The sequence below is a fragment of the Pagrus major genome, chromosome 11 (assembly GCF_040436345.1).
Source record: "Pagrus major chromosome 11, Pma_NU_1.0".
Lineage (NCBI taxonomy): Eukaryota > Metazoa > Chordata > Actinopteri > Spariformes > Sparidae > Pagrus > Pagrus major.
Window position 1 is genome coordinate 5717089 of NC_133225.1, and position 27183 is coordinate 5744271.

At 41.1% G+C, this 27183-nt stretch overlaps 1 protein-coding gene across 2 annotated transcripts in view; it reads left to right on the forward strand.

The window, feature by feature from the left end:
• The window catches only part of LOC141004391 (uncharacterized), a 130176-nt gene that overhangs the window by 97923 nt on the left and 5070 nt on the right, over positions 1-27183 (forward strand). For both annotated transcript variants that reach the window (XM_073475851.1, XM_073475852.1), the window contains one exon: positions 22483-22688. In XM_073475851.1, coding sequence (XP_073331952.1) covers positions 22483-22688 — 206 coding nt within the window. The remainder of the gene's footprint in view (positions 1-22482; positions 22689-27183) is intronic.

The window sequence follows — 27183 nt, forward strand, 5'->3', positions numbered from 1 at the left end:
TTCTCTTGTGTTACTGTGCCGGTCTCAGTGTTATCACAATGCAATCTGCCCTTTATCTGATGGAGATAAACACTGAACACTGCTTCAATACCTGGCCACTAACGTTAGAAAACCAGTGCTCCTGTCCTGCCAGTCTGCACTGATATTAGAGGAGCGGTACCGACTGCAGCAGCTTCACCGCTGGACTCAAATGAAATAACATCAAAATGCAGGACTGTCGACACAAATCAGCAATAACAATGTGACGTTAGCGAGCGAGCCAGTTGGCTACCAAGACGTCTGCAACAGGTCGTGATTCTTTTGTGCTTGTTATAAAGAAAAAGGACCATAATGCATTGAAACAACTAAGAGTTCTCATAACCCTCCGTTTGATGTGTGCCTGTAATGAACCTTCTTCACTCATTCCTTCATAACTCCTCAGGATCACTTGCTTAAGTGTCACCTATGACATAACAGGCATTGTTTTTGCTTTAAAAGTGGATGTAAGGAAGCTCATACTGATTTAAAAATGATTATTATGCTCAGATGTGCTTGGACATGTAACGTGCCAACCACCAGGATGTACCGAGATAATATTCCCGACAGCCGTCCCAACTGTCATCAATCAGACTTTTGGAAGCGGCGTCTCATCCAACAATAGTAGTCGTTATGTATTAACTCTTGACCAACCCAAAACAGTGCACGAGGAGGGGAAAATCCGCAAAAATGCAGTGCAGCACACGTCGCTTGGCTCGTTTCCAAACACAAAACATATCTGGAGTGTTACCATTTAATTAAACGGCGCCACACGTACGAGAGGAATTCGGCTTAATGAGAATTATGAGGACGCGGGAAAATTTGTCAAACATCATAGAGAGCACTCGTGTTGATTAGCTCAGAGGCTCTCGTCAGCTCGGTGAAAGCTGTTGCACAACGTCGTACAGGCTGAGAAAAATGTAGCAAAACCCAAGTCATTTTTCTTGTGTGTATTTTGATGCAAGAACAAAAAAATATTGATCTAATTACCGTGCTTTTTTAAGACTTTTCTATGGTCATAAAAAATAATAACAATAACAACAGACTGCAACATGATCCAAATTCACCACGAGCAAAGAGATGGGAGAGAAAAAGGAAATATCACACTATTAATCCAGACATATTTCACCTCATTCAGATGTATTGTTATGAAGTGAATTCAATTCAACATGAAAGTAATTATATCTATTATATTCAGACAAAATGTTGTAAACCTCTGGCCATGCTAATCACATCTTCTTTTATTCCGAGTGAAGACTCTAGTTGGCTGTTTCTTTTCCTTTCACATTTTATATGCTTATTATCTAATTTTCTTTTGAAGGCCTTGATTATTCCCCGGTCTGAAAATGAACAATAATTGCTGCCCCACTGCTTACAAAGTCTGCGGAACAGAGGAATAAAAGAGTAGTCCTTTCAATGGTCAATCAACAAAGAAGTACATTAATCATTATCCTACATTAAAATTCCTTGTTTTGTGCATTGGACATGGCTCTGGAAGAATTAAAATGTCTTTTACCCTCCCAATTATGCATGAGATTTGTATGGTTACGGTGAAACATAATATGAAACAACAAGGATAAAATAGAATTTACAAAGAGGGGAGTGCTTTGATCACATACTGTATGCCTTAAGGAGTCTTGCCTGAGACTCTTTGATGTGAATCAGTGCATGAAAGACAGGTCCAATTGGCCCGAGGTGACCCTCAAAATTTGCACTCTTTAATCATGTGTTCCATGTCAGGTGTATAAAAAAAATTGTTCCCTCGTGGTTTATAATTTTTATTGCATGAGGCAGATTTCCTGACGAGAAGAGTGTGAAACAATTTGCTGCCGCTCGAATATGGTTTAAGTTATATCGCACAGAAACGCTTCCCCATGAGCTTGCTGGGAGAAAAAAAAGACATTACGGAGGACGCAGACAGGATGGGAGGAAAAGCCTAAACAGTTGTCGTGTTAATACCTTCATAAACAACGGGATTGCTGCACCTAATTACCATCAGATGGATGGAACTGAAAGGTCAGTCGTAGCCTTTTTTAGCCACGCGCACAGCTCAATGGATTTCCATGTTGTCTGTCCATCGACTGGTTTAATATCATACATCTCAACAGTGTGAATGCATTGGATGGGTTTCTATTCTTCCATCTTGTGCTACCAGCAGGTTAAAATCTAGACTTGTCCAACTGTTTTTATTTCCTGGCAAGATCCAACAAAAACTAATGAATAATTTCCCCATCATCCTTAGTTTTAATGCTAACATAGCTGAGTGACCGTAGATGTATTAAGAAAGCTGGATACCGCACCACCATTTAGCCTCGCTGCCAATTTCACATGCGGTGCTGCAACCCAAAAAAAATACCCTGCTGCCTAAAAAAGCGTGTTCCCCATATAATAGTGGTCTATTATAAGAGACTTCTGTAAAAAAAAATGTTGAGAGGACACCTCAGACTGCAAACAAGGCCAATAATTACTCTTTGTGTTATTAAGCCTTTTTCATTAATGTGACTGCATCCAAATGGAAAGTCTGTACGGGCGTGGAAGAGAGACTAATGCTCACAGCTACGATGGGCTGTACAACGTACTGCTGCTAGTGCTCCGGGCCAGAACCAGCTTCCCTCCCATCAGGGAGCGTCGTCGCCACAGTTGGCCGATTCAGGTTGTGTGCGATTAGAAAACGCAAACATCTTGGCCTGAGTTTCAGACGTTTGTGTCTGATGTTCGTCCATGTTTGGTTTTAGAAATATTATATTCATGAATTAAAGCTGCAAGCAGCGTTGAACAGGCCCTCACATCCTCGTGCACGGTGGGGCATGTGTCACTGAACATCGACTGATCGACACACCTCAATTCTCATGTGTTTTGGACACTGCAAAAATTGAAAGCGAATGGCTTAAACTTTAAGAGGAGAGAAAACACGAGCACTAAATTCAAAATGGCCAACTTCCTGTTGGGTTTAGGTAACGGCACCAAGAGACTTTTTTGTAGATCTAGTTCTGACAGACTTGTGTAAGTTTAGGTAAAAGTTGTTGCAGGGGCGCTAGCGAGCCATTTTGCCCTGCCCATGTGCAAGACCTATAAAATATATATGGTTGCCAAGTTTCATGAGTTTCTCATCAGGTTTATGCCTACCTAGTCTACCTTGTCAACAACACGGCACTAAAGATTAAATACGCAAACTTCAGTTACATCGTTTATGTACGTTCACCCACTTGCATTACATACATTGAAAACAAATGACTCCTGATTCTTGGTCGTAAACGGGATGCGAATTCCCATCTCCGGAGGGTAAAGTCTTCAAATGACCCACTCAACCATCCCGACCACACCTCGATTCGGAATTTCTCGCTATTTATGCTTCTACTGCTGCACCAGAGGGACGCTACGGCGGTAAACACAGCGTCGGACTTCGACACGTCGAGCCACCGACCAGGCTGCAGCATTTGAGAAACGGTCAACTCAATATCAGATTTCGTTCCTTTGCCCTGTGTGCGTTTCCTCCATCTTTATTCGACCTCGCCTCACGAGCGGCAATTTGTGAGACGTGTCACTTTTTTTTTCTGACATATTTTGCAAATATATTACTATTGTTACCACGAGCTGGTGAAGCTTGAACTTTTCTAAGAAGCAGGAGATGCTATAAGGGAGGATTTTTTTTTTTTATGACCCAAGAAAAGAAATCACTGAACACTGAGCATACAGGACAGCAACAGTCCAGACAGAGAATAAATGTATCAGAAGTTCATCCTTCCCTCTTATCTTTAGACCATTTTCGAATACTTTTAGCTAGTTTATAATGAAAAAACTTACCTGTGGTGCCTTAATCTTGACACGCCGATGCAAATTGTTATCTGTCCATAAACTAAATTCCACTGCTCCCGCCGTATAGACGTTCCACTGTGATTTAATAGGGTCTTCTTATTTCTATATGGAGATAGAATTGGAAGACAAATAGGATTTAAGGAAACATATTACCTCTTGTCCCTCTCTGAATACAAAGGGCAGACCTTAGTGCTATCACAAAGAAAACAGCTTAGCAGCAGTGCATTTGTTTTCCATTCAGAGAGAGAAGCACTTTGTCTTTCCAATCGTTACCTGTCTGTGAATCAGTTGCTCCATTAAGGACAGCCTAAAGAGGGAGGTGCTGTCTAGGGCTAAATTGCAATTAGTCGGCCTGCGAGTGAGGCTGGCACCAGTTAACTTGGGATATTGGAGTGCAAGGGCCCCGTAATCAGGCTTTGGTCATGTAGAACAATGCATAAAATTAAATTGACATTAATGAATAATTGTGTAATGAAAATGGAGGAGTAGAGTTAATTGCATGTTACAGTGAGTGTAATGCCCAGATAACCTTGTGTCTAATGCTATTCTTAGTCTGACTGCCAAGGCTCTCACCGTGGCTCCTCTCGGCGGGAAGTCATTAAAGCCAGGGAGTAGATAATGCCAGTGTGCCGAAACCCAAAGTAGCTACAATCTTGCAAAGACTTTCTTTCACCGGCTTTTTTTTTCTCCCCTAAGTGGGCTATGCTGAAGTCATTTGTACACAGTCTGAATGAAATTAAAGGTCAGCGGTGCTATGCATCTCTGTCTGGATGGGCTTTTAGAGAGGGGGCCCACTCACCTGCAGTGGCTGTCACACGGTAGAATGAACACCTTAAGATGACGGGGATGTTTGCCGCAGATGAAGAGGAGTCTGAGTGACAGCTGCTCTCACTAATTCATAAGTGTAACCCGTGTTGAACTAAACCTTCCATTTAAAAATTAATTCCAACAATTTGATGCTTTGTTCAGAATTTCAGTTTGAGTTGCACTTGAATTTTTTAGACGATTTCAAAATGTCACTGACTGCTCAATAGCACACATATGATTGACATGTAATATGCAGCTGCCTATATAAGTGGTTTCCAACTTGGGGGTTGGGAGAGGGGGGTGCAAGATAAATGTAAAGGTTGGCAAGGTGGTTAATGGGATAGGAAACAGAACAAAAGGGCTATGCTACACAAACTTATTTTACTTTTTAAGAACCCAGACCCATTTTAGGACATTTAAAGTAGGATATTTAAAGATTGTAGGACATTTAAAATGGACATTTAAAGATTTTGGGACAATTAAAGTGGACATTTATAGATTTTAAGACATTTAAATATTTTAGGACATTTATTAGATTTTAGGACATTTAAAGATTTTAAGACATTTAAAGTGTTTGTAACGAGCGTGTCACCCTGGGTTCTTTGGGTTAAGACCTTTGTCTGATTTTCTTTTTTTCTTACTCATGACTTTCTTTATAATTTTACCAGTTCTGGCAACATTTAGAAAGTCTTCTGTTGTCCAATGAAATACTAAATTAGTGTAACCTATCTTTCAGTTGAAGGAGCAGATCAGCTGTACATGCAGAAATTTGTCTACAGCCAAGAATACAGATTACTGTTTCCAGTAAGACATGAATGATAAATGTGTATTTACTTGGGTTTAAAGTGTTTAGACACGTTGTTTTTTTTCTTCAACTTACCTTTATGATGTAAATATTGATTGCACAATGCAATCGGGCACAAAATCCAGATGCGGTTCAGGCTGGCTGACACCATTTCTACCTGCTTTTGGCGTCTGTTATAGAATAAATAAATGAAGAAACACGTTTTAGCCTGTGTTGTTGGTAGTCGCTTTTTAGGAATGCGGAAACAACCTGGATGTCTGTCGTCCCAGTTGTTCGGTTGTTGCCATAACATTTTTTCCGACTTACTTAACTCTTTTCAGGAAATAAGTAGGAAACAGCTGTCTCATAAAACACAAAAATCACTCTCTGCTCATAATCCATTCACATACGGAGTGATGATTGGAGAATAAATAGACTTTGCTTCGCCTTAAGATTGCCCAATTTGTACATAAATAATAATATAACATATGCAAGTCCACACATCTCTTGTTTGTTTTGAGAGGAAGTGACACAGAGGCCCTGAGGGGGCAACAAAAATGTTCTGAACTCTCAGAACGGGCCCGGCAGCAGCAGCAGCCGCCTCCCATTGGGAAAAATCAGTGAAAAGAACAGCGATGTATCAATTTACTAGCTGCTAATTCACCATTGTCTCAGCTCATTAAGTTGAAACGCATCACTAACATCACATTATCACAGTAACACGCAATAAATAAAGCTACGGAAGCAATATTATAGTCATTTACCTGATCATTTTTTTGGGTAATCACTGATTTGTTTGCTTATTGCTGTTTGCTGATAACATACTGAATGACTGACTGCATGTTATCCAATCATTTAATAAGTGGACTCCAAGAGGGCTCAGAATGACAAAAGATTACTACAGTTTCAAAAGGTTTTCTGCTCCACAGTAATCTTGTGTTAGTTAGTTTGGAGAAAGTATGATCCAAATGATGTTACCTCGAAAAACAACAACATGCAGATACAGAAGTTGATCTTAAATACATGACCTGCCCCTGGAAAGATATTTTTGAGTGACATATACAGTATTTTTATTTGCGCTGCTGCTATTTAAATTTAATACAGATAGTTATGATAAAGTTCACTGAGAGTCGACCTTTGTTAGCCTTGCTTGGTTTCAATTAATTCATATTTTGCTTTATGACCAAATATCTGCTAAACTAACGGCACTCCCATCAGTCTCAGCTGTACTTTGTGTTTTACTGCTAATTAGCAAATGCTAACATGCTAACACGCTAAACTAAGACGATGAATATGGTAAACATTATAGCCAACCAAACATCAGCAAGTTGTCATTGTTAGCATGCTCATGGTAGCATTACAGTATCTGTTACAGTACAACACAAAGAGCAAAAACTAATATTACATATAAATTACTTAAAATGTATATATTTCATAAACATGTTAAAAAATGAATTACTTTATTTTTCATGGCTGAAAAAATATCTTACAGCCATCTGTGTAATCTTAATAATAAATTATAATAATATTACATTTATTTTATATAGCACTTTTCAGGGTACACAGGTTACAGGTTAAAAAGCAGAATCATAAAAACAACACACATAAAAACATAAAAAAGAGACAGAAGTTATACATTAAAAGTAGTTTTAAAGGTGAGTTTTGGTGAGTGACTTGAAGGTAGTGAAGTCTGTACAGTCTCTGATGAGCTCCAGAGGGAGGGGGGAAGCTACTGAGAAGGTTTTGTCACCCCAGGTCCAGTTGCATGGTCCTGTGTGGTAGGACAGGAGGCTTACGGGACGGAGTGTGGCGGTGGAGCAGGTCGACGAGGTGGATTTTGAATTGGATCATGGGAAAGGAAGCCAGTGGAGTTTCTGGAGGACGGGGGTGATGTGGTCACGGGTGAGGGTGAGCAGGCGAGCAGCAGAGTTGTGGACGTATTGGAGTTTATTTAAGAGTTTGGATGGTGTGCTGTAGAGGATGCTGTTGCAATAATCAATTCTGGACGTGATCTTCTGTAGTCATGATTTTCGATCTGAGCGTTTTGTCCACAGTAAGCCTGTGAGGCAGACTCCTGGACAGAGGGTCTCTAGTGATACGTCCACTAATAGTCACCTACATCTTACTCATTGTAGTAAGATGTGTAAGGGAAGCTCCAAATCTAGAAACTCCTCCACCTTTAAGGTCAAGTCTGTCAGATTTAGGGCGATGTAGTTGCAGAAATGGAATATAATATTCATAATCTTGTTTTCATCAGTGTAAAATCATCTGAAAGTACTTTTAAAGGCCACTGTAGGGCAGAGTGAGGCCGGGGGGCGGGGGGGGTGTTCAGCTGGTTGCAATCTCTAACCTTACCACTAGGTGCCACTAAATCCCACACACTGAACCTTTAAGCAACATCAATAATCATGATGTCAGTGTATTTAGTTTCATATCTCCATGCTCTTCAGGACGTCTATCTACTGTAAGCTATGCCCCGGATAGACTTACCCTAGATATGTCAATCTAGCCCCCTTTTTTTTTTTTGTAGTTTTACATTTCACTGGAATGGCTTTTTGCCCCATGTAGGGAGAGATCAGAATGACAGAGATTAGCCTGCATAAACCTTAGCATGATGTAATGCTTTCTATCTTATCACAGGCACTCAGGGTTCAGCATCAGGCCCCTCGTGTCCCTTAATGTATGTGTTTGGTTTCATTGTAGACGGCGGTGACGAGGCCAGTGTGTTTGAACAAGTCCTATCTTGTACACTTTTTTTTACAGAAGTAGGCCAATTAATCTACAGCTGCCCCCCCCCACACAACCCCCCATTCGTGCACACATTCTTCTCTATTATCCCCTCAACCAGGTGTTTCCCAATGTGGAGTCCCTGGAGAGTCTCCAATGAGTTTCTAAACCATTTCCTTCACGAACGATCTTGATGTGGTGTTTTGAGGCATGCTAGAGTCTGAGTGTTGTCACCTGTCCAATCCAGCAGAACCAAACACCAGTTTAGCTTTTTAAAGAAACGGCTCTAAACAACGACTCCATGTCTGCACACATCATGTGGCACATTCGGTCTTGTCTTACAGCACGATCAACATGTTAATGCCTTTGCCCAAACAGAAATCCAGCTACTTAAAGAAATTATTTTACTAATTGCCTTTTGCCCCAAGGCGGCTCCATTGATTTATATGAAGTTATTATTACCTTCTCTATAAAAGTGTAAACACTCACTCGTCTTTGTTCTTTATGATCACCGCTACTTGAAATGAGTCTTGGTATGATCTAAGAGTTATAACAGCCCCCTCCCTCGACCCACTTTGCTACGACTTCAGCAGAATGCAACCCAACCCAAGTTAAAAACAAAAAAAACTAAGATATCAATCAAAGACATCTATTTACTACATATTAGAGGCATATAAATCTCGGAAGGCATGCAGACTGATAAGGCATATCCACAGTTTTAGTCACACCTGATATTTACACTGAATACTTAATGTTAGCAACATGTGTTAACATCTGTTATGCCGTGCATTTTATAATCTCCACAGGTGGCGAGGTTTTAGTGGGCCTGGCTCTTACTAAGGATAATTCTGTGCTCCTACATACACTGAAAACATAAGATATGCTGAAGGATAATTGTTTACTGACAATGATGTCAGATATTTCAACGCTGGAAAGACAGCCATGGCATAAAACTGTGCTGTCTATGCAGTAGAAAGATTTTATTATTTTTTTAAATTGGTGCTACATGATCAGAGAAATCAGAGAAAAAGGGCTGTGGTAGTTCTTTAAGCTCAAAGTTAGAAAACAATACAATAACCAGAATGCACTGCGCCGCATTGGCCCGATAAACACTCTCACCTGCTGATGGGTGATGTGCTGGCAGTGTTTTAAAACAGAAAGCAGTATGAAAACTGGCTGGTAACAAACAGCATGGTATTATAGCTAAACAGTACACTGAAATATGTCTTTGAATACAGCCGATGAACAGGATCATGGTTCCACAGTTTGATCAGAAACAATGGGCGAGTGCCACTGTGTAATATTAGCCCTTAGGCCCTAGCGCACCTGGCACTTAAAGGGAATGGGAGACAATGCTTTGCGCCCAGATTATCCTCCGTTTAACTCGCTTAAATGGACTTGGACACACCCTAAACGCACTGGCGCACTTCAGACAATGAGCTTCAGACCGTCTAAATAGGGCCCAATATGTCGCCCACTTTCGGTTCACGATCTTTCTCTATTGTCGCTAAACAGTATGCTGAGATATGTTTTTGTTAGGTGAGGAATAAGCAATGTTGTAACAAATCTTGGTTTGTAGTTTATCAGCGCCGCCTAGCTTAGACAGTTTGATCAGAGTATGGTGAGACAACCCTCACTAGATCCGACTGCACTCTTTGTGCACACGTACAAAATACGGAACAACAGCTTGTAGTCGATACAACAGACCTCACATCCACCAGATGACGCGGTTTGTGTCGTTTGTAAGACAAAAAAGTGTGGGGCACAAAATGTGGAGAAGTTTACCATAGTTGCATAAACCACCAACAGTTCTGGTTTGAAGCTCTTTGGTATCTACACATGTGCGTTAAATATATTTTCCAACCATAACTCAAATCTTTATTTAAGACTGGACTGAAATGAACCTGTATTCTGATGTGAGGTGAAGATTCTCCTCAATAATCAACCCGCCGTGTCCGTATACGTGGAGGAGCAGCCGTCGAACTGTCCGAGTTGCTATCAGGCAGCTACTGTACATCAAAGGGGCCCACGAGTGATCTTTAAGATTGACCGCCTGCTGCTGTCCACATTGTTTTTAATGGGTTCCTCACAGCAGGCTTCTTCTGGACTCCCCGGTGCTCCCTGGTTTCCCTTTTCTATAAGGAAACTGAAGGAATTAAAGGGGATGTCCTTCAAGCTTGGTGGGATACATGTTTGTTAGATCAGGAGCATGCACGTCGGGGTCACAGCGAGGGGAAACAAACTGTATGGTGGCGGATTTACTATTGACTGTTCCACGTGCTTAAAACCTCTGGACAGTATTGTAATGAAGAGGATATTTCATAATGTATGAGAGCAGTATTAGGAGATGAGAAAATAAAGCAGTCCTTCCTCAGTCACTTCACTTTTGTGTGATGTGCTGTAGCTGCAGGCTTCACTCTCAATAAGAGCCGCAGCAGTTCTGAACATGCACTTTGATCCAGTCCAGCGCATACTTCCCACCGCCTGAAGCCCATTTTCTAAGATGTCTTAACTTATGCTGATCTACATAAAGAGATAAATCCAAATTGATCAGGTGGTTAAATTGTTGATGTCAACCTACAATATTTATGCATATCAAATGAATTAAAAAGTCGAGGCTTAAAGTCTTCGTAGGCCTTAAAAAAAAAAAAAAAACTTTTGCGGCACATTGACGCTCGGGGCTGTGCTGGCTTACCTGTCTGAAAGGGAGCAATGAATAATTTGATCACATTTTTCATTTCACTCGAGTGCTGAACAAACAGGAATCTGTGATTAACAGTTTTAATTAGGATTCTAACTTGACAAATTCTTACAGCCTCGCAACGTGTCTAAGATGAATAAATCACCGGCCCGGGATCATCAAGCTGCCTCCTAAGTGAATGTGCCTCGAGATTACTTTGTGATTCCACAAAGTGTGAGTCAGCCGAGGAAGCCTGACTGTATTTAACTAATCCTCCCCCCCCCCCACCACATGTCAGGTGGAGGAAGTTTATGTCCACTCAATGAGCTAACTACCCCCGCTCAGGTGTTGGACCCCGGTGCTTCTTCAGTGTTTCTTCTTTGACTCTTGAAAGCTGGATGTCAAAACTAAATGGAGCCGGTGTTAGTTAGCCTCGCAGCGGGCGAGACGTCTGCACACCTGTGTTATGAGAGCTCTGTAAAAATGATGGCAGCGATTAGGGCGTTTTGCTCCGAAGTCGAGCTATGGTGCGTACGGTTCATTTACAGGTGATGCTTCCAGCTAGTGAACGAAAAAGTTATATTAAAATAAACTCTTTTTTTGTTGATTAGGCTTCAACTGGGAGTGTTTGCTTTTTTGTTTATTAAATTTTTAATTTAACTCTCCTACATGAGGTCCATAAAATGTAATCGCTGTGTTTCTTTTGACCTGTGAACTTTTTATTTGCTAAAAGTTGTAAATGCCAAATAGAAGAAATACAAATTTTGATGAAACATGACTGATTTTCTCTTCTTGGTTCATGGCTAGAGCCAAACTATTGCACTGAGTCTTGGAAACATCCACAGAGTGTTATTTACTTCAGCATAGCAACACGTTTCACACCCCACCTCATCCCCTAAACGCTGTGTTGCTGACGCTGACTCTGCTCGGACTGGCAGCTCTTGGTCTTTTTTGTTTTTTTTAATACATCTATCGTAGTGTCATAAAATAAAGAAAGCGTTTATTGGACAAATAAATAATACATGCCCCTGAGTGCAGGATGAGTCATCAACATTTTTAAGGAGTTTCCAGGAAGTTACAAACTCTAAAATGCCATTTAAAATCATCTACAAAACGCCTTTTTTGTGCCACTGTTGGGCCTGATAGTGGCGTATAGATGAGATATAACACTTTAACAGCCATTTTGAATTCATAGGGACTTAAATAATAACTGTAATTGTAGCTTTTGTTTACATTATTTGAAATTCAACTGAATTCACTGTACTTCTCAATATCTTATTTAATTGATCTTCATTACATTTCATTAGTTGATGATGCATAAAACATGACATCATTAGCAAACATTGTAAAATTAGCTTCTTTGCAAACAATCGGCATATCATCGATAAGAAACAAAAAAAACAGTGGCACCAAGCAACGTCCTTGGTGTGTACCATAATGTACCACACTGGATTTAGAATAAAACAATTAAAGACTTCCAGTTAACTAAAGAAATGTTAAATAATTGGCAGCAGAGAGTATCTACTGATCTGTTAAGTCAAAGGCAGCACTAAAAATAAAGCAAGACAGCACCAGCCAGTTAATTACTCTCCGTATCACTCAACCAGGGATTTATCTTTTCCATTAAAGCTCGTAGAGTGAACCTGAACTCAGTATTTTTACTGAAAAATAATGTGTAACTTGATCAAACACAGCTCTTTCCATTAACTTGAGTTGTAGTAATGGGAGAATACTGATGATGACGATGATTAGAAAACGTGTCCCTCGATTTTTTTAAAGTTTCCAGTGAAGGTTGGAGGTGTTCAACTAGTTTTAATCTCCAAACACAAAGTGCTTACACTCAGAGGTGAATGTGTTGGATGAGACGCTCCATAAAGCATTCCAACTTTTCCTTTAATCGCTAGTCAAGCCTGTTAAATTTATAGCTACAAAAAGTCCTGCACTGTAATTTCTGTAATAGCAGTTTGGTTTGAGTTTTAGATGGAGATACACACCATCTCCCCACCACCACCACCACCACCCGACACGCCCTAATGCCAAATTTAAACATCAGTAATGTGCACTGGTGTCTGAAATTCCATTGTGAAATGTTAAATTTAAATCTTGATGATATGCATCATAACTATTGTAATCAGACATCCCAAGCTTCGCCTCCATTATTAATTGTCCAAAGCGTAATGATTTATTGTAGTCCTGCAGAATGATTATTAATTTTCTGGTTGATTATACCTGTGGGCGGCAACAACACCGTTCTGCATATAAGCATCTGCTAAATGAAAAAAGTATTCTTCGCATGGAAAAAAAAGGGGGTGTCCTTGGAGAAACAACAGCTCATTTCTGCTTTAATCAAACATATGTAAAAGTGCTGTTGATTAAGGGTACTTTGGCGTGCATTCAGAGGGGAACTATGTAATGAACATTATCTGATGATTTCCTTTGTTCAGACTTGTAAAGGAAAGAAAAACCTTATTGTTCAAGTCCAAGTAAGTGTTCATTTGCACTCCCTGTAACTCGTCAAAGTGCTTCAGTGCTGCACCTGCAACTGCAACACAAAAAAAAACGTGCAGCTCCGGCGTATGAGCGCCGGCGTGACACTGGTGGTTTACATTCCAAGGAAACAGTGGAGAGTGACAGGAGTGTGTGTACAATACAAGCCGCTCTCAGCCAGGCAAGTCTGGGTACGCCTGAGCCGCAAACAGCAGGCCAAGTTCAGAAAAAACTTCCCTTAAAGAAAATCGCTGGGATCTCAACACTTAGAGGAATGCACAGGTGCAGACACTCGGCAGCAGACAATCCCAGCTAACACTTGATCAATCTGACACTTCGCGGCGGCTCATGCCAATGACAAGTTTCCTGTGGGATTGTGATCGGGTCTCATGCAACAAAAGAAAGAGGTCCATTGAGCTGTTTTTTTTTCCCCCTCCTATCTCCGGTCTTGCTGTTTTGTGGCCAAGTAAATCCCTCCACACTCTCCTGCTCATTTATAGAATCACAGCTGATGGTTGTGTAATAACACTTTTACTCTGATGAGCTTGGCATGGGTATCCAGTGGCATATTAATCTATCCATGTCCAATTAATCAATGCTGGATCACATGCTGCTGCTCTTAACTGCAGGCTTCCACTTACATTTACTGATATCAGCTGACATGTGTTCTAGCAGGGATCACCTTCCTATGGACCGGAGAACATGTATGCATATTTTTCCATATTAGCAAATAGCGGAAATAATTATTCATATTCTGCGTTGGAGACGGACGCGATCGGTCAGGAGAGGATCTCTGCAGAGCTCTATTTGCAGCTTCATTGATCACGAGAGATATCACTGTCCCTCAAACAAAATTCAGGACCTTCATTAACTAAATTAAATTAAATATCCAATTAAATAGCTTCACTCGTAAAATTAAAAAGGGAGGACATGATGTAGTATTTTAATGACACTCATTAGGGGATGTTGCTTAATCTAAAAACAGCAGCCTCGATCCTAAAGTACAAGATGTGTATTTGTGTTTGGGAGTAGGAACATCTGACAGCACCAGTGCTGAGGACAGGTGGAGACATTCACCCCCCCCCCTCGTCCTCTCCGGCCACTAAGAAGGAGAGGCAGATTAATTAACAGACCTTTGCAGCCAATGAAGACAGGTGGCAATAATCCTGACAAGAGACAGATCTGAAGCCTCTCATACAAAACCAATTTCAACTGCACTCCATTTTTCAAAAGCTCATCAGGGTGAAGAACGAGAGAGTTGAACCCGTGTGGCTGCAGAATTTGTTTCTCTCTGATTGCCTTGTCAGGATATCTTATCCGATGGCAGATGACCAAAACCCCACCCTTCACAGACAAACTCTCTCCCTTTCTCTTGCTCTCTCGCTGACACACGAACGCTTTCACACAATGCTTTCTCTGTCTTCCCACACTCACATACAGATCATGCACACTGTCTTACGCTTCCCACCGCAAGGACGCAAAAGCAGCCGAAATTGACCTTTCGCCAAGTTTTGGTTGGTGTCGAGCTTTTCCCACACGGCGCAAACGCTGTCTACAATGACTGGAAAGTCTTAATATTTGAAAGAGATGGAGGTAGACAAAAAGATGGCTTCTCATTTTCTACTTGGCGGCCTTCTGATTTTGCTGAAATGACAGCAGTCAATGGATGTTAGCTGCAGCCAGCAAGCTAATTAAGATGACGTTAGCGTCGTGAGTTGTTTACAACAGATGTCTCCTTCAGAAACTTTTTAAAAGGTTTTTCCAAAAAAAACAAAAAACTAATTGAGTGCTGCAGGAGTGAGTCCTAAAAACACGCAAGTTAGTTCGCAATTTTTCACTTCAGGGTCCCTCTTGGCAAAGTCAGTGGGTTTTTATGAATTGGTTTTTGGTTAGATGCCTGGAATTAAGGTCTGTGATCAATACAAGCTGAAGAGATTTTCACATTTTGTACTATCACATTGTCAATTTTTAGGCTTTTACGTGTCTTCAAAAAAGGTGGTGGCTCAATGAGATTACAGAGGTTGTCAGGGAGCTTAAACATCATCGCAAACTCACGGACGGCTTAACTTACCATTAACTATTCAAAACTTAATCTTTCCAACCTGCAAATTGATGGACTTATAGTTAGTGTAGTATATTGTAGCAGAAAGCCTGGTGTTTGTGACGTTGATGTCATGCGAATGTGGTGTAGTTCGTTTATAGCTACACATTAGATTTTACTTCTTGCATTTGGTGGTGTTCATTTGTGAAGATTAGCATCAACTTTTGTTCGTCACAGAGTTTATTTTCTGCAGTAATCCAAAATCGTGATGGGAAAATCCCTTTAACTTTCTGACAATCAGGGCGATGCTAACTTCTGGGTTAGCCTCCAAAAATACGTCATCCCTGCAGCACTCTATTAGCCTTCATGATATACTGTGAGTAGCCTATGATGAGGAAAAATTGTAAGATCAGCCACACAAAGGTTAGAAGAGAAAAGGCTTTTAGGACGGGAGAAACGAATGTATTTGACGCGGTTAATATCTCAGGTAAGACATAATTCCCCAAATCCAGTGAGGAGCAGGACATTCTGGTGTTAATGATCCACTGGTTGTGAGCGAGACTTTTATTTTAAGTAATCTGTAGCCCCACAAGATAATACGTTAGCTAGCTGCTAACTCTTGGCCCTGCACGTAACACTTACTGCTGTGGGCAGTAAGCTACGTTTACCTTACATTCGAGGAGTTAAACACAGTGTTTAATCCACTCCTTACACTTTGACCCTTGTATTTTTGGTTTTAAAAGGTCACATCGGACCAAACTCTTTAGATACGGAGTGTCACTGCTTCAACATTTGGAGAAATGATTGGACAGCTGCTGTTTGGTGGAAGTGTTAAAGACCATTTAAAGCCAGAGGTTTAGACTTTTTACCTTACTCTGCTGTGATTTTTCCTTATTCACGCCGCACTGTTGTTCCCATTCATCAAAAGTGCTCCTCAAAAACTTTTCCACTTGACTCGAACAGTGTGCGGTATAAAAAAAGGAAACACAATAAGCTGCAGCGAACTAAATTGTTCCCACAGAGGGCATTGATTCTGACTATTTATCTTGGTTATTGTCTCGGATACAATGAGGTTATTTATCTGAACAGAATGGACCCCACTTGGTTTCCAGCGATACAATCAGCAGCACATTATAATAATGCTACTATCCGTTGGCAATTAGTACATAATAATGTGCTGCACTTGCATTAATATGATTGAGCGTGTCTGCTTTAGGGATATGCATATGTAACATTCCTTCCCTTTTCTTTTTCCACCACTCCCGGCTAATCCTCCTCAGGAGAGAGCTCTCAGTGGTCGATGATAGGATCCAACCCCGACTGTCCAAACACAAGCTCCCTCAGGGACATTAATTTCCAAGCGGTCCCTCGAGTGAATCAAAAAGAGAAAGAGAGCTCAGCGAGCATGAAGAGTAGGGGAGTGGAAACCACCAAAACACTCTCAAGGAGAAAGTATAATGGCAAATTAATTTCCCAGAGATTAATGTACAAGGTAAATATTTTAGTGCGAGTACTTATCTTCTAAAAAGTCAGAGGATGGAGACCTTCCTCACTCCCTTCCCCCCCACTGCTCTGCTCTGCCAGTGTCTGTTGAAACAGCTTAGATGCATAAGGAGTCTAATGAGAGGAGAGTTTCCAGGCCGCCTGATGGCTCTCATCAATCACCTTTCTCCTTTGGAGGTGTGATGCCGTCCGGGGGAAAGGGAGGGCCACGGAGGGTCGAGTGGGAGGGAAGGCATCAGGCTTTTAATCTCAATAAGTTAATAGACTTTCTGGTTTGGTCTCTGCTAAGTAGAAACTTCATCCCCGTTGTTAGCAAACAAGCAGCACGTTCACACGGGAGGCCGTCTGCAGGAGCTGCTTGGCATTTTCCACATTACGCAGTTAATTTGTGTTTGCAACCGAAATTAGGAGATCTAACTAAAAGTTTGTCGATACGCCGATAACGGGCATTTAAAGGTTACTGAGTACGGAGTTTAGGAAAACAGTCGCAGGTCTCTATCGCGGCAGGTCCACACGGGGTGATTCTGGGAAATATGTGGGTGGTAAATATTTTAGCAGCAGTTTCTCGCTTATGGCAGATGTGTGTTATTAGTCACTTAGCTGAAGGCATGTACAGTAACTGTCACCGACTCCTCATCCACACAGGACACAGCGCTGTGATTGATCACATCCTCGAGCGTGAAACCTGTGCAGATGTCACCATGTGATAATATCTGAAGTTGGAGTGAAGCACGTCTAATCACAGCTTAGTAGCCATAACTAGATATAGCTACATATAGCTGGCCTGTCAAGCTTTAAGGTCTTTCTGGTATATTTCTTCTATCTTTCCAAAAACCAAAAATAGGCCTGCAAAAGCAAAAATATGAAGAATGGATTGTCAATGTGTTGCTCAGGTTTAGCATGCTGTGCTGGCTAGCTTGGGCCTCCAACCATATTTCCAAGGACAGAGACTATTTGGAGATATCTTTGTCTGGCTCTTTATTTTGATTTGTCGGGTCTCCTGAGATGTTGAAGCTTTTTTATCTTTTGAAAGTGAAAAATATTGCTTCAAAATACAAAAGCTAAAGCATAAATCTAACCTTTGTGTTGAATGTTTATCTCCCGGCTGACTTCTTACCCTGGGACCTGTTAGCTTTAGCTAGCAGTCTTCTTTGCCTCATAACAACACTTTGTTAGCATATTTACATACATATTGTATAGCATTTTTTCCATGGTTCTCATCGTTAAACAAGTCAGCTGAAAACATTTAAAATTCAGCCAGACCTTCAATTTCTGCTCCGTTAACAGAGCTTACGTTAAATAGCTAGCTAGTTACTGCTACCTGCTAGCAACTGCTGTAATTCCAGTTAGCGACGGCCACTGCGTTTGTCTTTTTCCATCTAAAATGGGACCTGTTAGCTTCAGCTAGCGTTCTTCTTTGCCAACACTTTGTTAGCATCTTTTGTATGTAGCCATCCAAGGCATAATCCAGACTTTTTTTCCCCCATGTTTCACATCTTAAAATAAGTCAGCTGAAAACATTTAAAAGTCAGCCAGACCTTCGATTGTCCGCTCAGCTAACAGAGCTATCGGTAATTAATGAGCTAGTAACAGCTATCTGCTAGCAACTGCTGTAATTCCAGTTAGCGACGGCTTCTAGTCAATCTGCTGCTGTCACTGTAAACTGCATTCGGGCTGTCCTAGGATTCAAAGCTCGACGAGCACAGCAACAATAACAAAAGGGAATAAAATTAGAAATGACAAGCGATACCATATGATTCCTTCCTCTCTGTAGTTTGTTCCAGTATTAGTATTACACTGAGACTTTAATGTCATCGTTGGTGTTTGATAATACGAGACAGTCTTTGTAACGGCGGGTCAAACACGACTTTATGAAGATAATATTGTATTTTTGCCTTTTGTCCTCTGTGCTTCACCAGTGTGACGGCTCTGGTTAATTAATTATCTCCGTAGCTGGACACCGTGTTGTGGCTGCACCTCTGGCAGGGGGAGAGGGGCGTAATGTGGAAAATATGCAGAAAATGTATTTGGGTTGACTTGTCCGGCTATTAATAATGATTGTGTTTGGATAAATAGTGCCCTACTTTCAGAATCTGTGGATCTAAATATTCCCAATAGGGCTGCTTCCCCTTCTGGTATTGATTGATTCCTATAGTGTTTAAAGGTCACAGTCATAAAACATCAGGATGTAATTAACACACTGTGATTTTTAAGCAGTGGTTAATGTATTGTGTGCTGACTTTGGAAGTTATAGCTCTCTCAGTCTGGTGTTTGGATTAACCACGTGTTATTTGAATTTAAGATGAGGTGCAGAGGAAATGTAGTTTCTGATGAGACGGTGTTCCTCACCAAAGGAACCAGCCAGGCCCGTGATACACATCCTCACGTAGTGCGTCTTTAATCATGGTTTAAATGGACTATTGTGTCTCTTCTGAACCTCCAGCCTCCAAAAATACTAAAAAAAAAAACTGCTTACATTCCACGCAGAGTCACGTGGAGACAACACAGATGTGATGGTCCATCTCCTCATGGTTAGTTTATTCAGCTTCTTCACAGATAGTTAATTTGGCTGAGGGGGAAACACAATAAACACACTGAGGTGCTTTCAACCTGATTCAAACCGGCTCGGCCTTGATGCGGCTAAAAAGCTGAGGTCCCGCTGATAGATGTGACGCTAACGGCTCAATTTAAAAAGGATCGTCACCAAAATGCTCTCAAACCTTGAGGACCGACCATCGTATTTTGTGTCATTTTTAATAACTCGTGTGATCAACTTCCATTTCTAATAACAATAACATGAAAAAACCTTCAGTGTGTGGCAGCACATTCAATCTGTTGTTACCTTGGGAGTTGAATCTATTCATAATTCCTCACAGACTGGAAACACGTGTTTCGGTTTATCTGAATATCTCAGCTTTCTTTGGCAAAAAAACGAATGAAGCACTTAGTTTTTTTAGCCTTCTGCACAAGTAGAAACACAGAAGAAGCAAAAGATTCAGCATTAGCTTTTGATTTATATAGAGAGCGGTTAATTCGATAATTAATTTGATAGAAATCTAATTTAAAATTTCATCATTTCTGAGTCTTATTAGTTGCCATGTTTCAAATTAATTGAAATAGATTTTTTTTTTAAATGCAATAACCTGACTGTGAACCTGATCTACAGCTTTCAACATCCTGCAGATTCATTTGAAAACGGCCTTTTTTTCACTGTCTCGGGTGGCGACGATGGACTCAAACCCGTGTGATCCCGTTAGGAAAAGCACAGAATGTGACATTAGCACACAGGATCTGGCTGTAATGTTTATCTCACAGTCCTTACTATGCATTTATAAAGAGCCAAAAAGGTGTTTGGGTTTCATTTGGCTGCACCAACTGTTCGGGAAAAAAATCACCCGATATGAGCTCAAAAACCACAACCCCCGTAATTTAATCAGACTGGCTAAAAATCAAAGGAGGCAAAAGTTCAGGATCTGAATGCAATGAAATGCATCAGTTCCCCAGAACCTCCTGACATAGCTCACTTGTGGAGGAGCAAGCCTCGACAGAAAGCAGCTGAGTAATGAAGATGGATGCGTTCTGTTATCAGGCAGCCACTTACCGAGGGGTCTGATGTAACCTTAAACATTGAGGATAGCTCAGTTGCACAAAGAATCTAATTAATGAATAGCAGCCATGAAAGAGCGCGAGGCAAAGTGTGCATTTGCAGATGAATTCCAGACACTAATCAAACGCCGTTCGAGTGATTTTTGGTTTGTCTCCAGAGCGAGGCGATGTTTGGCGATGGATTTAAGGGGCAGCGTTTGCGTGCCGGGCTTGATGACTGCATGCGTGCTTCGGTGTTTTTATGTATATGCCTGTCTCGTTTAAGTGTTTTCAAGTGCCGAGCCGGAGATGAACAAAAGAATGCATGTATGGAACAGGTGTGAGGTCGTGTTATCGAGTTTATTACAACAACAGGATGTTTTCTCTGCAGTATGGGGTCACGCCGTAAACACTAGGATTACTGTAAGTGGGAAACGTGTCTGGTTTTAATGGTTGGCGCTGTAGCTCGGCACATACTGGTTGTTTCAATGGCCACTACACTAGTGTGTGTCAAACGGAGCGGGTCATCATCTGGCGGTGCACATTATCTTGTGATGTTGTGGTTAAAAGGGGAAAAAAAGTAAAGGATTTCTCGACTCAAATACATTTTTCACTTGTTTAGATCACAAATCTAAGCACAGTGTGCCATGCCTGTATTCCATTAGACAAAGTTGGACATTAATTAGGCTTCTCACAGTTGGTAAAGACTTTAACGAGAACAAGAGTCCAACGTATCCTGGTTCCAAACACTTTAAATAGCCGCTCACATCTCGCCTGCTTGGTGATTCAAATAGATCAGGTGTTGTTGTGCTCATTAATGGTTATTTCAGCCAGCTGGAGATGAAACTGCCCATCAGAACTTGATTAGGAATGGGTTAGTCATCTTCCTACATTAGCTAGCTACCTAGAGCTAAAACTAACGCCAGATAATAAAACCACAAGCCCTGATAATATCAGTCAGTTTGTAGAAATAACAACCCATAACTTCGACACAGAACAACCTCCCTTTATTAGAAGCAGGCTAACATGAACAGGATGTCAGGCTAAAGGCTAAATGACTAAATAAAAAAAAAAAATAAAACAATTCCATTCACTCTGATTATCAAGTGTTAGTTTTGACATTTACTTTGGTAATTAATCAAAGTATTAAAGGTCATATTGACAACAAAATAATACTTGTACAGAGTTTGCAGAAAGGTGCAGAATGAAAGTGTCTTTTTCTTAAAAACAACATTATGATTGTGAATTTTCCAAAATAATTGTTTTGTTTTGCAGAACGTAAGAAAGAAAGTTGGTTCCAGCTTCTAACAAGGGTCCTGGTTGTTGCCAGTTTGTAGAAATGGCTGATGTCTACAGTATATACCCAGCATACTGTACTGCCCTGACATTAGCTTGGTAGCGTTAGTTAGGTTAACGTTAGCTAGCATTACCTACGTAACATTACGGAACTAGTGCTAGCGAGGTTAGCGAGCAATGTTAGCTGCAACAAACCTGAGGGGGCAGATGACTCGACAGCAGTGGTGTTGTGGCATGAATACAGTGGAAGGGTGGATTAAAAGCCTCATAAAGTGGCTGAATGTTATCAATAACACCTTTTCAAAGTGAATTTTTGAGTTGATGATGGCACAAAATATTATATTTTATTATTACATTTTTTTGAGATCATTGAGATCAAGACCACTTTTACAAGAGAGACCTGGCCGAGCTAGCAGCCGTACAAAATCCCAACATATTAAAATGGAAAACATACATGTTTACAGCATGTTGCACAAAAATCAGCAATAAATCAGAAGAATCGAACACAACAGCCTCAAGACGAACACATGACTCCTTCAACACATTCCTGAGGATGCCCTGAAATTCATCAACATGTGTAATGTATCTAATTCTGGTCTTCACCAAAGCAATGGATCAACCTGCTGACAACGACTGTCACGCTATGTAGCTTTAAATCTTTCATTACTTTCATGTGCGTCTAAAACTGAGACTTTCATGAGACTTTCTTTCTTTCTTTCTTTCTCTCTTTCCCCGGTCCAGTACCAGCTCCAGAGAAGTTCTCCATGGCGGACGGTGAGCTTCCGGTGGCAGACGTGGCTGGTGCTGATCACTGCGTTAGTTCTGCTGGGCCTGGTGCCGTACGTCGTTCACCGCATGATGACCGCCTTCACCAACCCTCCTCCTCCCGGCACCTTTCAACTGGCTGCAGCCTCTTTCGGTGTGCTGACAGAGATCCTGCTGATCAAGTGAGTGTTTACTCTCACATCTGTGATTTTTTTTTTTTTAGATTTCCAGCGCCTTCAGTCCAAACTCAAACTCAGTCAGAATATTAATGATTCACATGATGATTACGCTCTCTGCACTCTGGGTCTCAGATGAGTCCTAAAATACAAACAACATTTCCAAGTAACATTTCATTTTTTATGTGACTTTCAAAACAAGAAGCAGCGAGAGTCCGCGTCATCGACATATTAATCTCTGAAAAACACGGCGCTGTCCGACCCGACAACACCAACACCACCTCCCCCCCACCACCTCTCTTGTTTTCAGTTAGCCTCTTTTCCCATTTTGATATTGCTAATTGGACCGATGCCTGCGGTACTGTAAACCATTAGTAAATGAACAGTCTGTTTTTATCAACATTGAGCTTGTAAATAATGCATTAGATTCCTGGCATAAACAATATCTACTCTGTGATTAGAAAAAAGCAACATATGGCAGATACTGTAATCAGATTACAAATACAGGTTATGTAATCTGTAATTGCCCTAAAGCAGTCATTCAATCAGGCTGTAAAAAAAAAAATACTAGATTACTTAGAAAACAGAGAAATAATTGTATGTTTGAAAGTAAATTAACATTTTTAATGTGACTTTACCGACTGACCTTAATCAACTGAATGATGGGATTTAGACAAACTCCCCCCTGCTTAATTAAATTCACTGTAAAACACAGCAGAAGTGATGTAACCCTCCAATCACCCTCAACAGCTTTTTGTGCCAGTAGCGAAATTAAAACTTTGTGTTCTACATCTGTCCCTCCTCCAGTATTTGTCTTAACTAAAATAAGAGAGGCTGTTTGTAATTAACTCAACAAGGCTCGTAACTTTGTGGGGTTTTTTTTCCCCATTAACCGCATTTGCGAGGAATGTGGCCAGTGAACTGGTAATTAATAAATGCGGTTGCACTGGTAATGTGCTTCTGCATCATTATGTCGTTGAAGCCCTTATCCACGCTAGTAATGAGCTGTAATTTTATGACAGGAAATCGGTTTGTTTACAACACATTCGGCAGCCTCAGACGGGGCGGCATTCTTGGCAGAATCTGGGGCTGCAGGTATTTGTTCATTGTTTTGAGTTGAAAGAGGTTCAAATGTGTTGTCATGCTAACACCGTTAAAACTACTAGCACTCTGTTAATGTGCATGAATCACTTAAAATAGCTTCGCATGTTTATGTTGTTTTGAAGCCTAAATAAATCCAGTGAAACCTCAGATCGTACCGTATTTTCCATTACAGCCTGTGACAGTGAAGGTATCCCGCCGCACCAAACAGGTTTCTTTGTCATCTGATGCTCGCATTATTACTGGTACAATAGGAAGGTTGGTGGGTGCCCTTATTAGGATCGCTGGGGCCTCGCAGACCCGTGCCCCATGGTGCTTGTGCTGCCTGGGATGTGCCAGCCTCCTGCTGCCCCCTGTCAGGGTGCATCTCAGTCACGCTTCACCCCGAGGGGTGGAAGTCCTTGTAAGGAGCAACCCCCTCGTCTCTCACCCGGCGCACACGGGCTCTGCTAGTCGTTGCAATAAAGATAAGCAAGGAAGCAGTTCAGAATGACCTTTTGTTGTGTTGGATTCATGTTGTGTTCACTGACACTGACTCTTGATGAAATGGTGACATGAAATTATACTCGTTATTAGCAGGGGGGGAGTCAGAGCCTCTTTGTAACCTATTAAAACAATTAAACAGTCAGATTTGATCATTAAAGGCCAGTTCATGATGCTGATAAAGACCAAAAACAACTATTAATTGATCCGACTAACAAGTGTCGTCTGTGTAGCCAAAGCTAGATGTATCTTCTTCCCCTGAGCCACAGAGCTCCATTGTTTGTCCATTAAAAACACATCAGTGTTGTTTTAATAATCACATTATGGTGACAACATAATCGCTGCCTGGGTTATTCTCAGATACAATGTCTGACTGAGGGAAACTCTATATTTATGTAGCCTATCAGAGCTGCAGGGAGGTGTTCCTACAAAGAGCTGTGGTTAGGTTTAGGCAACAAAAGCACTTTGGTGAAGGTTGGGGAGAGATTGGACCGCCTATTGGAGCAAAAAACAAATGAAAGATGTTGTCTGTGAACTTTTGTTTTCCCTCTTTAAGTCCCATTGAGATCAAAATCTCTTTTATAAAAGCGACACGGCCGTACAGAAACACAACAAAGTGAAAGGCAACATGTGATGTACAGAAATCACCGTTAAACATAAGAACAGGTATTCAAAGGCAGGCGCCTCCAACAACACGCCTCCTCCACCGCATTCCTAACGATGCCTTTAAATCCATCAGGTCTTTATTATATGTGTCTAATTTGAAGGTAAAAGCAAGATTTATTTATAAAATAGAAGCCAATCTTCACTGTGAGCTTCCTCATTAGATTAGTAACATGTACACTGAATAAAAGCTTCTATCTTTATACACGAGTACTTATGAGGACACCTATTCGATGAACGTACCATCACCTGTGAGCTTTACATTTCCTTTTCATGTTAATAGACAGTTTCATTTGGTCCACATTATGTCGCATGCTGTTGCAAATTTGTTGTATATTAACAATATTTGTAGATGACTCACTGCAATGTCCACATGTTCTGACTCAATCTTACGTACACTGAGCACAATGTGTGTTAATCCACCGCTGGAAATAGTCCTTAACAAACACAATATCACCTTCTGTTTGAGCGATGTTTGCTGAAACTACACTGTCCAGCTGTTTTATGATATTACTGAGCCTTTTTTTAAAAATGAAACTTAACTTGTGACCCAGTTTTGACTATTGACGTGCTTCAGAACCGATGGGCTTCATTAAGGCCGACTTTTAAGTGACGGTGATTAGTACGTTTCTGTTAATTGTCCTGCTGTTATAAAGACATTCAATCATTAGACAGCAGAGAGCGCAGCAGCTTCGGTTGAAGTGCAACATGAATGTAAAAGGAGACCCGTTGAATTGTGTTCACGCTCGACAAACTTGTTTCAGATGAATCTTCCTCATTTCGATCTAAGTCTTGTCGCGCTCCGGCTTTTGAACGTCCAAAATGTGATTTTTTTTTTCCGGCCTCCTCCTCGTGCTGCAGGTCCGTTAGTGGACACATTCACAAAGTCACATGACGTTTGTCAAGCTTGAAGTGCCTTTCAGAGGCCTGTCACACAATATGCAGCCTCTCCTTCCTTTACTGTCATGGTGCGAGTCGGGGTTGCTGAGACAGTGCCCTGACCATGCAGCTCTGCACTGTGAATTTTTATATGCCATTGCCTGGAGGTTAGAAACTCTCATTATGCCGTGTTAGATTTATTAAAATAGATTATGGAAATGTTAATTAAGTCATTAATTACATTATTTAAGCAGCATTGACAGATAAGGGAGTGTGTGTGCATGTGTGTGTGTGTGTGTGTGTGAGGGGGTGGGGGGGGGGGGGGGTGTCGAGCTCCCTGGGTGGTTTAAAAGGATGTGATTGGTGACAAGGGACACTGTGGAGATGGCGTCTAACCGCTAGCGCTGACATGATACAAAGTGGCCTACACTGCTCTCTCACCTCACGCTACTGTCTACAGCAGTTTGCAGAGCTGCCTGAGGACGGGTAGCTCGCCGCCCTTTCGCAGATTTAAGTGTACACGAGGGTACAAATGTGCCTTTTTCTTGATGTAGCAGCTCACACATAAGTTAAGAGAATTTGGGCCTGCAGAGAGCGCAGCGCTTAAAGTTTTTTTGCATCCTGCTTTACATTTTTCGTCTTCTTCCTTTTCATTTGCGCTGACATTTGAGCAAAAAGGCCCCTCAAACCATATTTCCAAAGCTGCCTCGAAAGGAAAACACAGCAGCGCAATTGTAAGATGAATTACCCCGGAGTTGATACTATGGACTCTCTTATCTGTTGACAGTTTAGTTACCACGAAGCACAAGAAATGTGTTTTCCAATTCTCTGAGAATTGAGCTTTTCTTTGTCCCATCAAACCTATATTAAGGGAAGGGAAAATTGCTCTGATCGCACTTGATAAGAACAAATGATAGATGTTGTAAACAAGCAGAATGCTTCAATTCCGATCTGAGGCATCGATTTGCCTCGGCAGCCAATTACTATGTGGACCGAGGTTATGTGTTCAGTCAATCTGCTGGGAGAGGAGATCCTTTGTGTTGGCTGCCCAGTGAATTACTTTGTACCAAAACGCTTTCAGAAAGAGTTTAATTAAAATGCATTATTAACTTTTATGGTAAAGTACAGGTGGAAATAATGAGCACCTATCTTGATTCCTCAGGTCCTGGATCAGTTTGCCAGGCAGCACTGGAAGGTGATATTAAGTGGCTACTGATTGTAGGAAATTATACGGTGTGAGGCGTTCAGGGCCACCTCGGAGTCGAGCTATCGTGATTAGCTCCTACATCGGTCACATATAGCTCAGTATAACTAGCTCGTCGCTGTGATAGTTAGTATGCACTGACACAGCACTTCGTCCTGCGCATGCATATTT